At 40.3% G+C, this 14,309-nt stretch overlaps 1 protein-coding gene across 1 annotated transcript in view; it reads left to right on the top strand.

The window, feature by feature from the left end:
- The window catches only part of LOC308084796 (GRAM domain-containing protein 2A-like), a gene marked incomplete at both ends in the record, with an annotated part of 30,288 nt that extends 23,164 nt beyond the window's left edge, over positions 1–7,124 (top strand). Inside the window, 5 exons of the mRNA XM_080427678.1 lie at positions 75–146; positions 568–630; positions 3,312–3,483; positions 5,724–5,817; positions 7,016–7,124. Coding sequence (XP_080283804.1) covers positions 75–146; positions 568–630; positions 3,312–3,483; positions 5,724–5,817; positions 7,016–7,124 — 510 coding nt within the window. The remainder of the gene's footprint in view (positions 1–74; positions 147–567; positions 631–3,311; positions 3,484–5,723; positions 5,818–7,015) is intronic.
- Between the last annotated feature and the right edge of the window lie 7,185 nt (positions 7,125–14,309).

The raw sequence follows: 14,309 nt of genomic DNA, 5'->3' as shown, positions 1-14,309 counted from the left end.
TTTTGTGATGAAAATTATAGAAAACCATTTATGTTGGGTCTTTGAATAACTGTTTTCCATCTCTTCCTCCTCAGTATGTATTTGTGTCACTGCTATCAAGAGATAGTGTGTATGATGTACTTCGTAGGATCTGCACTCATCTGCAGGTCAGAAGACATACAGTACTCACACACACACACACACACACACACACACACACACACACACACACACACACACACACACACACACACACACACGTATGTGTACGCGCACACACATGCTCAGAAACAAATAGGCCTATTTATTTTCAGCAGGGACAATATAAATGAATGAACATCACTATTCTGTAATGATAAATGTACCAGATTTAGGCAAAATAGGCAACATTTACTCTGTTGACTCAGGTTTATGATAAAGACAACAATTCAATACACATAACATTAAAAGCACATACAGTAACCCCCCTCCACACACACGCACGCACGCACGCATGCTCTCTCTCTCTCTCTCTCTCTCTCTCTCTCTCTCTCTCTCTCTCTCTCTCTCTCTGTAGTATGTAAAGGGTTAACTTTATGTATCCTACAGGTCAATGGGAAGAGCCTCAGCTTGAAACAGTTCAGGGAGGAAGTGGAACCCACCATATCTCTGGTCAGTGATAATGGACAGTTGGTACACTGTTATTTATTTTATTAAAAAGAAGGGGGAAAATCCTCCTGTAAAAAATGCCTTTTTAACACTTTACCTTGTTAGTGTGGTTGCCCGAAAGGGCAACACACTATTGTACTTGGGTGACTTTCTTTATTCTACCTTTCTAGAGCACTAGAAAGGAAACTGGGGGGGAGGTTCATAGTCCAGTGGCCTTTGTAATTCTTTTTACACCATTCGGCCTCATGGTGGCACTATAACAGCCCACTTAGTGCTTGGGCGACACTCTTTTTCTACCTAGAGAAACCCAAACTTTGGCACGCTACTCCTCCCCCAGTTTTGGTGGCACACAATCAAGCCATACTGTATGTCAAACCGGCTTCATCGGGAATCATGTGCTTCCATTTTGCTAAGCGATATGTTGTATAGTTTAATTTATATTAGTAAATACATTTTTCCCATCGACTTGAATGGGAAAATGTGAAAACTCACATTCAAGTATTTTTCTCTCTGAAACTGTAAGGGCTGCAGTTACAACACTTAAAGGGAAGGTTCATAGTCCAGTGGCCTACATACAAATTTCACCAGTCAGCCTCATGGTGGTGCTATAACAGCCCACTTTACGTTTCGGCCTATAACTCTTGAACCGTAGGTCATAGAATAAAAATCACACCCAGTGTGAAGTGGGCGGTGTGGTCATCACAGTGGTCATCATAGTGATGGAAGCTCACTTCCAAAAAAACTGATTTTTGGAAGTGCATAATCCTATTTATAGGTTATTAATGTCATCATGTGTCTCGCTAGCCAATCACAGTGCTGAATAGAGTCAGCCAATAGAGTCAGCCAATCACAGTACAGGACAGTGGGCCAATCACAGTGCAGGAAACTAATACTAATGAGGTGTCCCAACCCCACTTATAGGGGCGGCTACACCGCCCAAAAATGTCCCTTTCCCGGGATTCCTTGGGTCATGGCGCACCTCCCCATGTAGGCCACACCCATTTGCATCTGTATAGATTTTCCGCCATTTTGAATTTTCTTCAAAACACACTTTTTGCTCCTCCTCCTACAGATTTTGTCCTAATCTCACAATAATTGGTACAAATGATCTATGTGATGATGATGAACATATATATAAGCGGAATTATTCAAAAGTCATGAACTTTGGGGTCCAATCGGCAATCGACCCCAAATTTGAATCACATGTCGAGGGTCGTGTACTCAACGAATCGCCAAAAGCATTTCCACTTTGACATATAGGGGGTGCCACAAATGCGCAAAATGTAACCATTTCATGCAAAAACATGATTTTTTGGGGGGATCAATCGTCTCTAAATGAAATACAAGTGATCTCAGGAGTGATGTGACAATGTAATTGGCTTCCAAAATTTGTGGGAGAAGCTTATTTCTTAAAAACAAAACGCCATATATCACAAACGCAGGATCCGTTCAGGACCAAATTTGATCGATCAAATCCCACGTTGCATGGCCTCCAACGCTATTCCTCCCAGTGTATTGCCCTATAGGCCTCTGTCAACACTCAATCATAATTACCACTGACCTTCAAAAGCCATACCTTCTTAAGAGAGAGAGAGAGAGAAAGCAGATGGATCAATAGATCATTTTGGCTGTGGTATCCCTTCTCAGGGAGTAATCCTGTGAGCTGTCATAGATGTTATCAAGGAGCTCTGTGGAGTCACCTGTGTGTGTGTGTGTGTGTGTGTGTGTGTGTGTGTGTGTGTGTGTGTGTGTGTGTGTGTGTGTGTGTGTGTGTGTGTGTGTGTGTGTGTGTGTGTGTGTGTGTGTGTGTGTGTGTGTGTGTGTGTGTGTGTGTGTGTGTGAAAATAGCTGATCTACAGCAGCTTATAGATCTGCTATTTTCACTACTATTTTCACTACGAAAAAACGTTTGAATTTGTGAAAAATTATGATTTATTTTGGGGACGTTTTTGAAAAAATTATAATTAAAAGCAAAATGTAGGAAACGAAACAAAAATTAAAGGGTTATTTACTCGCGACGCACAATTTGGTCTGCAACCCACATGTGGGTCCCGAGTGACGCACTGTTTGGGAAACAGTGCTCTATACAGTACAGGACACTGTTATGTCATTTGTATTATTCTTTGAGACACACATACGGGTATTTCGGGGCGTGGCCGAATCCACTATTCCTTCAGCTTTCACCATTGGAATTGCATTACGGAACGCACACATTGTTACATGTATTGGGTTTATTTCGTCATAGCGCAACATATGGTGAAGTATTGTAGTGCAGGTAAGTGAAACAACCACCGATCTTGTGAAAAATGAAAACGGGGCCGCCAAATATTCTAAACTTTCCGCTTTTCCGATTCTGCCAATAATCATATTCTTTGAGACACACATCCGACACACATTTAAGTGTGATAACCTACTCTCGTAATCTCTTGAATATAGCTCACGATTCACGAATACTGAACCAATGCCATCAAGTATTATATTATTTTACGGCCTATAGTACAAATCTTTTCACGTCGCTGAATATTTCTTTCTCTTAACTCTTTTCAGTGTCTGAAGTTCAGATACTGTAAATGAGATGTGACTATGCTTGCAGGCACTGAATCCTTAATTGACATAATTTAATATTTCATCAATGGGAAATACCCTCTGTGTTGCTATCATACCTCTTTCATTTCTCCCCGCAGGATGAGTTCCCAGCCCCGGATGAGTTTCCTGTAGACGAGTACCCCTCAGTGCTGAAGTGGAGAAAGAAATCTTTGGTGGCTGTGTCCTCCTCCCTTCCTGACCTCCTTGGGAACTCCACCAGCAGCCTGAGTGCTGTGGACGTGCCATTCCAGAATGACCAACCATTTGAAGGTGACAAATGTCTTTGATTGATTGATTGAATACTTTATTAACGGTTTGAAAACAGTACAGAAGTACAATTAAGGAAGCAATGCTAAAAGGATAACACAACACAACACTCCTTTTCAAATATGTTTAGATTACTTTATCTTTTTGTCTCCGCCAGGCCGAAGGCATGGCCGAGATATAGTCATTAAACGATATAGTCATTAAAGGTAAATGGTCTTTCAGATTTTTCATATTCCATCCTGATTGGCTAAAATTGGCTTAAAAGTTTGCAGGAGTTTGAACAAAATGCCTGAAGTGATGAACACAGCATGCAATTTAGATTGACATCTAAAGTTTGCAGGAGTGGTCCGTTTTGAACAAAATGCAGCAAATCATGAATCTTTCAAACTTTGCATGCATATTATCAGTATATTGAGGAACAAATGCCACCCTTTTAACATTGCAAGACCTGTGCTCCGAGGAGCACTTTTTCTAGTTTACATTGTGGCTATTTTCTTTTTGAGTAGCAGCAACACTTGCTATTTAGGCTCGAAAACCTAGAGGATGTAGCCCGATATTGCCAGATGAAATGACCACAACCACTGCGAATATCTGAAGTTTGGTTATTTGGCTATTGTGTCATTATACCTATAGTTGGGTTGGCTGTGACGCACAAGAGTTTTAAACATTGGACACTTGTAGGTGCTTTGATCTTTCTTTGAATCATTGGGCCTCATTCACGAAGTAGGGTTGCGTACAGATTTTATACTTGCGCAAATACAAGTGTATTTCTGAACAGTATTTTGTCATGCAGAGTCATTGAGTAAAATGAGGTTGGATGTCAGTTTGTTCATTTTTCTGGCTTTGGTCCATTGAAAGGTTGCTGTCTGAGTCAGCATTTCTGACCACAACCAACTGTAGCTTCGGTCATTCATCATAGATATATTTTTGACTGCACTGTCACTGCAGAGTCATGCACTGTGCGTGTGTGCGTGCAAGTGAGTGACAGAGAGAGTGAATGATTGGTGGTCAGTCTCTCTTATGCAACAATACATCAAGCTCCAAATGGAGATTAAATCTAATGTGGGGGATTGTATTAAAAGCCATGGGTTTATTGCCACAAACCTGTTGTCAGTTCAGAGAAACATTGGAGTCCAAAGACATAATGAAAGGATAAATTAATCAAATGTATTGAACTAAATAATAATGAACAGGAAAAATGTGGGTGCAATGTGCATATCAGTCATATCAGTAATGTAATTTGTGTATGGATGTTGGAAGGTGTAAAAAAGTGCAAAAGCAGCTCAATCAAAACAAACACAACCCAAACACAAATGAGAGAGAGAGAGAGAGAGAGAGAGAGAGAGAGAGAGAGAGAGAGAGAGAGAGAGAGAGAGAGAGAGAGAGAGAGAGAGAGAGAGAGAGAGAGAGAGAGAGAGAGAGAGGAAATAAATGGTATGCTTAAAGCAATTACATATTTTTTAAAGCAGTAAAGCAATTAATATGACTTTCAGAAATTGTTATCCAGAATTAAATAAGTTTTATCTGGAATAACAGCAAATAACGTATAGTTATTAATGAGGTAAATATTACTTTCATTTAAAATGTTATTTTGAAATGAAAAAAATATTATATTTTTTCTTTAATCAATATCCTATGGGACTTATCACACAGAATTAAAAATGTTCTTTTTGGCACAACGTCCTCATCTCGAGTGGCATCAAATTATATTCTAATTTAGGTTCAAACTTCATTCATGCATACAAATGAATGAACAAATACATACATTGGGGATCATTTCTGTAGCAATAAATATAAATTAAATGGTAAAATTACGATTATCTTTAAAATGTTTTGATAAATTCTTGTATGTAGACTTGTCTTATTGTATGATTTTTGTCTAACAATATCACTGTAAGAGGTTGACAATTGAATAGACAGTTTGATCCCAGACAAGTAAAACCCTCCATATACGAAAGATATAGATCATAATGTTATTTTAGGCCACACACAATGACTATGTAAACAGACTACTGTATATAGTAGATGTTCTACTAGCTAGCTAATAGATTACGGCATGTACTGTACATGCATCGACACTGGGCCAGCATTCAATTGCATAGTGGACTCACTCAAATCATTGATCTTCTCTATAATCTTACAATTGTATGTGCGTGTTGTGTGTGTGTGTGTGTGTGTGTGTGTGTGTGTGTGTGTGTGTGTGTGTGTGTGTGTGTGTGTGTGTGTGTGCGTGCATGTGACAGAGCGGACTCTGCAGACAGAGAGAGGTCTGTTATCAGAGCCAGTAGCGGAGCTGGGCCAGATGGAGTACCAGCTGCTCAAGTTCTTCACCCTGCTGTGAGTACATGTATGTGGATGGATGAGAAGATAAATGCACAACCAGGACACCACAATATCCCAAATATGTTCATCATACACCATAAGGATTTAAATGGGATTATAAATAGTAGGTGATTTAATGAGATGTAACAAACACGTGTGTGATGTTCTATGTCGGTACTGTATGAGATTCAATTAATACGTCCTTTTTGAGATTCACTCTTGTCTTGACACTGGCTTGTTATATAACAATACTTAAATAATATGTATTAAACAAGGCAGATGGCATCCCCACTAAAATAGCTCACTAATTAAACTGTACACCCACATCTTCATATCATTTTAACATACAATAGGCATAGTTAATTGCATAATTGAGTAGAATTTGTGACATAATTAGTATTTAATAATAATGTAATTCGTCTCCACTCTATTCAACACTAGCATTGCACAGATGCACTTATATGAGGATTGTGCAAGCTGTACGAATCCTACAGTATAATGAAACCTGAAACAAAGTCAAATGTTGCCCTCCAGTGTTCACAAAGTTACATTACACCACACTTCCTTTACTTTAACCCCTTATGTCACTGTACTGTGAAACTCAATGATTTTCAATGCACTTATTCCTTTCAGATTAAAACCATACAATCCATGGAAAAAATCGCAAATCCAAAATGCCATTCTTCCACCCCAGTCTTGCATTGTTTTTATTTGAAACAGTGGTGTGGAGACTGTGTGTCTCTAGTTTGACTTGTGACTAGTACATTTATTGTCTGTCTGGTGAAGCAGTAAGTACTGTAGAACTATCCGCTGTTGAAATTCTGTATTGTAATACTTTTTGTTTTCTTTTTGAATTAAGAGTTGTCAATTATATCCTCCCAATTTAGTTATATACTGTGCACACATTATTTAGAATGTATGTATGCTGTTAGCTTGTTATGTATGTTACTGACAATGTGTTATTTAGATAGGTGATAGGTTTGATATATACCTGATAATCCTACTTACTTTGTTGCTCAAATGCCTACATTGTAAATTGTATCACTGTGTGTGTGTGTGTGTGTGTGTGTGTGTGTGTGTGTGTGTGTGTGTGTGTGTGTGTGTGTGTGTGTGTGTGTGTGTGTGTGTGTGTGTGTGTGTGTGTGTGTGTGTGTGTGTGTGTGTGTGTGTGTGTGTGTGTGTGTGTGTGTGTGTGTGTGCTCTCTCTGCTCAGAATCATTCTCCTCATCGTATCATCATGTTACCTTGCCTTCCGTGTGTGCAGTCTGGAACAGCAGCTGTCCTTCCTCACTAACCCAACTCTGCCCATTCGAGAGAGGTGAGACAGCATACATCGTTACTAGCTGACCCATTATCATCATTGTAATATGTCCAATTTTTATGTTATGGTTGCAGCATCTGAATCGGCACTGATAACCAATTTTGGGTTCACGCCTCAGTTCCTGTGTTGCATGCCATCCATCCTATGGACCTTCACTGTCCTGTGTCAATAATACAAAAATGCCTTAGAAAAGTGTATTATTATTAATATTATGATGAATCTTCCATTGTAAGTTGTAATATGGGCTGTTGTTGTGCTGTCCACTGTGTCCAGGTAACCACTGTTCAACACTGTTCAACAGTACATGGCGGTTGCCTAACCTTTACATAAAACAGGGTGGATGTTTGCCATCTGCACAGATCCAAGACCAGCTTGGACATCTGAACATCAGCCACTGCAACAGAAGAAGCAATACGTTCTCAAGACCAGTTACGGGCCACGCCGGGGCGTGCTGGGACCAAAATTCAGCTCTGGGATTTTCATTTTTTTGTAATTTTTTTTTCTTTTAATAATATTTTCTTTTGGGTGGCCCACCGGCCGTTTGGCGGCCCGTAAATGGCGCGGCCGTTCGGAATTTTCCCGAATTTCCCAGTGGCCAGCACGTCCCTGGGCCACGGACACATTCCTATCTATGTGTGGTCACTTACTATGCAAACAGGCTTGACTTGAATTTGTAGGTTTACATTAGTATATAGTAGCTGTCCATGAACTTTTGGATTTTATCTGAAAGACAAAACATTCTAAAGGACCCATAAGACTAACTACATACTGTTTGAGACTTCCTTGCACTGAATAGTTGTCATCTCGAATGGAATGGATATGTTAAGAGGGAGAAGTGGTTGACAATACTTATTCCAATGATTTGTTGTCAGTCAGTGTTACTCCTACCTTTCCCTAATATGGATGGTTTCCTTACAACAACGAGTAATGAAAGAGGCATAGCAGCAACTTAAACACTGGACAAGGATTCTAAACTAATTTTAATTATATTTCCTATTGTGCTCCTGTTATGTGGTTTGTCTTGCTAATCTTATTCCAGGGCAATAGACTATCTCATTAGAACTGTTAAGTTACATCACATTCTTTCGATTGCATTAGGCATTTATTTATTCCTTCACAATATGGACTTCAAAGATATGCAGCGATTATTGTGTGGAGTACATACTAGCTTATCTCTTTGCTCGCTTACACTTTGGAAAGCAGAGAAGCCATGGACTGTCTTAAATGATAGAATTATTTTGCCCCCAGCTGAACCTCTGATCCCTTTAATTAATGTAAATGAAGTATACTATGGATTGGAACTGCATTTAGCTCTCCTCTCAGATTTCAAAAGTTGAGTCTGTGGTGTACGTACGGTCACAAATAACTCGAGCCCAGTGCTTCTTCTGGATTACTATAAATGTGTGTGTGTGTGCGTGTGGGTGGGTGGGTGGGTGTGTGTGTGTGTGTGTGTGTGTGTGTGTGTGCGCATGCGAGTGTGTGTGAGTGTACTCTCCTTTCACAGGGTACTGGTGCCTTGGGCCAACAACAGAAATTGTGTTGGCAAAACTGCTGCTATGGCGCCTAATACCCAAAGGTTAAACAATTCTGTTTAAAAGCCCTTCTGAAGATCGGTCCATTGCTTCGCATGTATGATGATGTAATTATACATATCTCATTTAGTTAGATTTCTATTTTGCTTTAGAAAAGGTATCGATGCAAGGAACTGTGTTATGTGACTTGAGGCAGATTGGAATTGTAATTTACTTGTGATATACTCATAGCTGCACATTCACAATGTAAATGAAATGGTGATATTTGTTGAAAGATGTGTTTTGCTGGATCTAGAACTGTATGAAAGGAGTGCTCAGGTTGTGTTTATTGAACACATTTCAAATTAACACAACACAGCAAAGTGTTCATTTTACTCTGAGTGTGTTTAGATACTTTGACACCCAGGACTTTACTGTGAAAAGATGCCAGAGAACAGGTTATGGTTGTTTCTGAGAACATGAATATATCTGTATCAGAAAATGTGGTGTATATTTGAATTTACATGAGATCTCCACTGAGTTCAACTGAACTTAATTGTATTTGCACAAATAGAAGATAAAGATGTTTATCTAGTTTTCAGCATTTTTCTAACTCATTGCCAAATGTAATCAGATGTCCTGTTCAAGACCATCATTTCCCGGTTCACTCTGCCCACTCACATCACAAACACTGCCCTGATACTGGTACTTTATGGGAATTCCGAATTGTGAGCAGAATCAGACTTCCTGCACAAATATCTCAATGGACTTTTAAAGCCTATGTGGAAAGAAAAACATAAAGTTGTATTATGTTGAGAATAGTTGTGATACTATAAACCTCAGACTGCAAAATAGACAGAAGCATGTTGTACTATGGTAGAAGTTGAGAATAGCTTTAATTGGACTTTTGCCACTTGTCCAACATTCTCAGATGATTCAATTGTACATTACAGCTGTATAACATGGACACATTTGTCTGAAAGTGTGTAATAAACAAACTACCTGTATTGTGTCTATATGAATGAGATGGTAAAATGTATTGATGGTTTGCATTGGGAAGTGAATGTTTAACACTTCAGCAGTTAGTATGGCTGCACTGTTAATTAAAAAATAAATAAAAAACAATATTTATATTTAAAACTATAATTTAATACTGGAAGTCAAAGGTAATTAGGCAGAATTGGGCTGAAACTGCCCGAATATGTCATAGATGACTCTTGCCATATGCTGGATGCGTATATCCATAGTGCAAACAAGTTACGCAAAGACCCGCCCATGGAAACGCCCCGCCTGCCTCTGATAGGCCGCCAACAAGAAACACATGAAGAAGTCCTCGATCCACGTGGACCCATTATAACCATAGGATTATAACTCTGTGAGTGGACCCAATTTTGTTAAAATTACACAGTTGCAGAGAAGCTGAGCTAAGCTTGATAATTATGCTGGGACACTGGCCATGCCATTCAGGGCCCTCCATGCGAGCTCCTTTCTCACGTAAAGGTCTTGCGCTGACGAGTTGACTTATGAGCCCAGGTATTTTAAGTAATTGACTTCTTTCAGCACAGTACCTCCTGTTTTTTTAGTGGTGGATGGTCCGGGAGGATGTTTATAACCTTGATTTTGTTGCCATTTACTTTAGCCTAAGACCAATCTTGGCCTGTGCCTGCCTGCTCCACAAAGTCCAGATAACAGGCAGATGTCAGCTACATAATCTCAGTCCGTTTAGGAGCAAGGAGCCATCTAGACCTAGACATGCATAGAGACGGCTTGTGTATTATTCAACTAATTCATGCCCACGCCCCTGGCCAGGTAGGGAATACGGGGAGGTGGGGATCGACAGAGTGTAGAAAAGAGAGTAATGACACGCTTTGATCTCGCCGCAAAGCGGGCTCCTATGGGCTATAGTTCCAAACATTGGAACTATCTCATTGAGATTTTATACAATCTATGATTGAGATAGACAGAGCACTTCCGCATGCATTCCATTCTTACAATGGGAGTCCACGCTAGTGTCAGAACTCACTTTATGGCTCTGGGCAGATGAGTGAGGCTGGGACCGATAGTGGGGCAGATAAGTGAAATAATCGTTCACTTCCGGATACAAGCGCCAAAATTGGTACACATACTCCTTGGGTAGTACTGTTTTGATAAAACCCGTTAGCCTACTGAAAGTCCAAGATGGCAGATAGTGATATAATCTTTCAGGTTGTGATACAAGGATGAAATTTGACACATATACTCTGTAAGGGCTACTCTTATGGAAAATAAGAGTGGCCACTCAAAAATCCAAGATGGCGACCATTTTTTTCAAGATGGCCACCACCTCAGCGGAGCAGATAGTGATTTGATCTTTCAGGTTGTGATACAAGGATGAAATTTGGCACACAAACTCTAAGGGCCACTCTTATGGAAAAAGGCACTGGCCACTCAAAAATCCAAGATGGCAACCATTTGTTTAAAAATGGCCACCACCTTAGCAGAGCAGATAGTGATATAGTCTTTATTTTATTTTTTGATTTTCATTGATTTTTGCAGCCTTGGCCATGGTAAGTGCCTCTGAGATTTCAGCAGCTTCAGTGGCTTGAGAGAGAGCCAATCCTACGTCTACCTCAAAAGTCAGGAACACATCTCTGCCATTTCTGTCAGGCTTAAGTTCAGAGATCTCTGCCATTAGTTTTTCCTTTAGTCTGGTAGAGTTGACAGTAGGTGAGGTTACACCCAGTTGCTCCAGACGCTGCTGGCACAGGTTGCTCATATCTGCGAGACGGAAGCAGGACCATCGGAACTGAGACTGGATTCTACAATGTAGTTGACCAGTTCTGAGAGAACCAGGGGAAGCATGTCTGGTTCTCGTTCACTCTCAGATGACTCTTTTTTTAAGGGCATTTTTAGGTGGGATCTCTCTCTGTTGTAGTGACCAGAAAGACATGCACAGTGGTATTTCAGCTCCTGTGCTATGGCATCGCCACCACTCTGTTTAGTCAATAGTTTGCCATCATGTAGTGTCTGGGCACATTCATGTAGTCTGTTGTTCAGGTTCATTGTCATTCATTACCTGTCTTAGGTCAGATTCAGGGGATATTTTATCACAAAATATGCAAGCCAGACTATCATGACTGGTTCTACGGCGGTTTTTGTGGCCTTCATCTATTTCACTACTTTGAGCATCTGACTGTCGCTTCCTCGCACAATCTAATTTGGTGTTGTTGAACATTAGTTGACAACTTGTGTGATACTTGGCCTGGTTTCTTCTCAAAGTAGCTTCTATGCCACCACCTTCATCCAGCCTGGCTGGGTTCAGGATCATTGGCATTTGATTGATCTCACGAAAGAGTGGAACATTGGTGGCAAGCATGGTGTAGCCATCATGTTGAGGAACATGATGGGTTGGTGGTGATACTAGGTCATCATTATTTTTGTTTATCTGACAAAGACAACATTTCTTCCAATCAGTTTGCCTGTTGGCTAACATTGGATTTGCGTTTGCCATTTTTTGGTGGATTGATTTCTGATTAAGGCAGAGGGGCTATCCTTTTACCAACTTAATCAAAGTGATACTGCACATTCAGGTATGGGATACAACTAGGTTCGGGTGACCTACACCTAGCCCGATCATTCATCCAGTGCCAATGCCCCCATTGTGCCCTGGTTGTGCAAACCTGAAAGATTATATCACCATCTGCTTCATGGTGGTGGCCATCTTGAAAAAAATGGTCGCCATCTTGGATTTTTGAGTCGCCAGTGTCATTTCCATAAGATCGGCCCTTATAGAGTATGTGTGCCAAATTTCATCCTTGTATCACAACCTGAAAGATTATATCACTATCTGCGATTTTTTTTAAAATGTTTTTTCCGCCTACTTTTCTTCTTTTGGGCTTGTTTTCCTAGGCTTCTTTCTCTCGCAATATCTGGCAGCACTGTCCATGGCAAATCAGGGCGGAGAATTATTTGAATTGCGCAATGATGCATGATGGAATATGATTACTTTGATTATGGTAAGCTCACATTTCATATCACACACACCATAAATGTAACTTTCACAAGCCCCCCCAAAAAATATATTTATTTTATTTTTTATTTAAATCTTTTTTTTGGGGGGGGGGCAGTCAGGGCATTTGGGGGGGCATTGCCCCCCTTGCCTATGCCTAGATCCGGCCCTGTTGTCCGCTGACCCCCATCTGAAAATCGTTTGTGCCTGGGGCCCCATACAAGATTTGTGTTTTTAAAATGTGTCAAGAATATTCAATTTGTTTAATTTTTAGCCCAATAGTTTTGCTCTACAAGCTACGCAATGTGAGCTTGTAGATCTGCTAGCTGATGTAAAGTGGTAACACTTAGCCCAGTTGCTTCTTTTGGGCTTGTTTTCATAGACCTGGCCGCTTAAACACTGCTGATAACCTGCATTACACCTGCAGTCTGCAGCCTACTAAGCCGGTGGAAGTGACTTTTTGATTGATTGATGTAGTTTATTTAGAAAGACATGAGAATAGTACATGACAGTACATAACAGTACATGGAAGTACAAATTCACAATACAAGGTCTACTAAACTGGAAACCCTCATTAAGCATTACGCTTGTTTAAGATGAGGACCCCATGCACACAAATCATGATGAAATATAAGAGGCAGGCAGATATACACACTACTATACAGAATGTCATACAATCAGCTTTCAGGTTACTGGTATGACGAGAGAAAAAAAAAAAAATATATATATATACCAGATATTGAATGAAGCAGCAGAAATAGCGCCGCTCTGGAGAGGGGCCAAATTGGCCAATTATTAGGCGAATATACCCTCCTTGAATATACCCCAGAATTTGCCCTAACCTGTTGTGTAATTGACCTTTATACACCAGGTGTAGTGATTTGCTGTAGTCAAGTATACTGCGACATCTAGTGGCTGAATTTATCTATTGCACCCCTACAGCTGTTGGTAGACGAAAAATGATATGACCACTGCAGATGCTGTGTGTGTGTGTGTGTGTGTGTGTGTGTGTGTGTGTGTGTGTGTGTGTGTGTGTGTGTGTGTGTGTGTGTGTGTGTGTGTGTGTGTGTGTGTGTGTGTGTGTGTGTGTGTGTGTGTGTGTGTGTGTGTGAGAGAGAGAGAGAGTGAGTTGCTTGTTTTAGAAGAGAATGCACTTAAGACTTCCGGTGATTAGTAGTTTTCTTGCTTACCTATGTTGAATGCACTTATTGTAAGTTGCTTCGGATAAAAGTGGATAAATGACCGTAATGTGTGTGTGTTGGGGGGGGGGGGTTACAGAACAGGTGATTGACAGATTGCAGTTTAGTTACCACAGAGGGGGTGTAGCCCAACAGGAAGACACCTGGTTTGGAGGGCCAAGAGGTCATGCCCTGACACTATCCTATACTATGGTAGAAATTCTCCTTGCTAACTACCTAAATATACTAAATACTGAAGGGACAAGATCCATTCACCCAATTCAGGATATGAATATGAACTGAATATAAAACCATCAGATCAGAATTTGAGTGCTTTTATCTTACTCTGTTCATCTCTCTCTCTCTCTCTCTCTCTCTCTCTCTCTCTCTCTCTCTCTCTCTCTCTCTCTCTCTCTCTCTCTCTCTCTCTCTGTGCACAGACTAGAGATTGCGTTTTATAATTTCATTACTACTTATTTGTTATTTAGCCCTGTAATTTGAAACCAGGA

This window comes from Gymnoscopelus braueri (genome assembly GCF_963280865.1).
Source record: "Gymnoscopelus braueri genome assembly, chromosome: 1".
Lineage (NCBI taxonomy): Eukaryota > Metazoa > Chordata > Actinopteri > Myctophiformes > Myctophidae > Gymnoscopelus > Gymnoscopelus braueri.
Note: the sequence above shows the minus strand (reverse complement) of the source record. Positions and strands in the feature narration are given on the sequence as shown.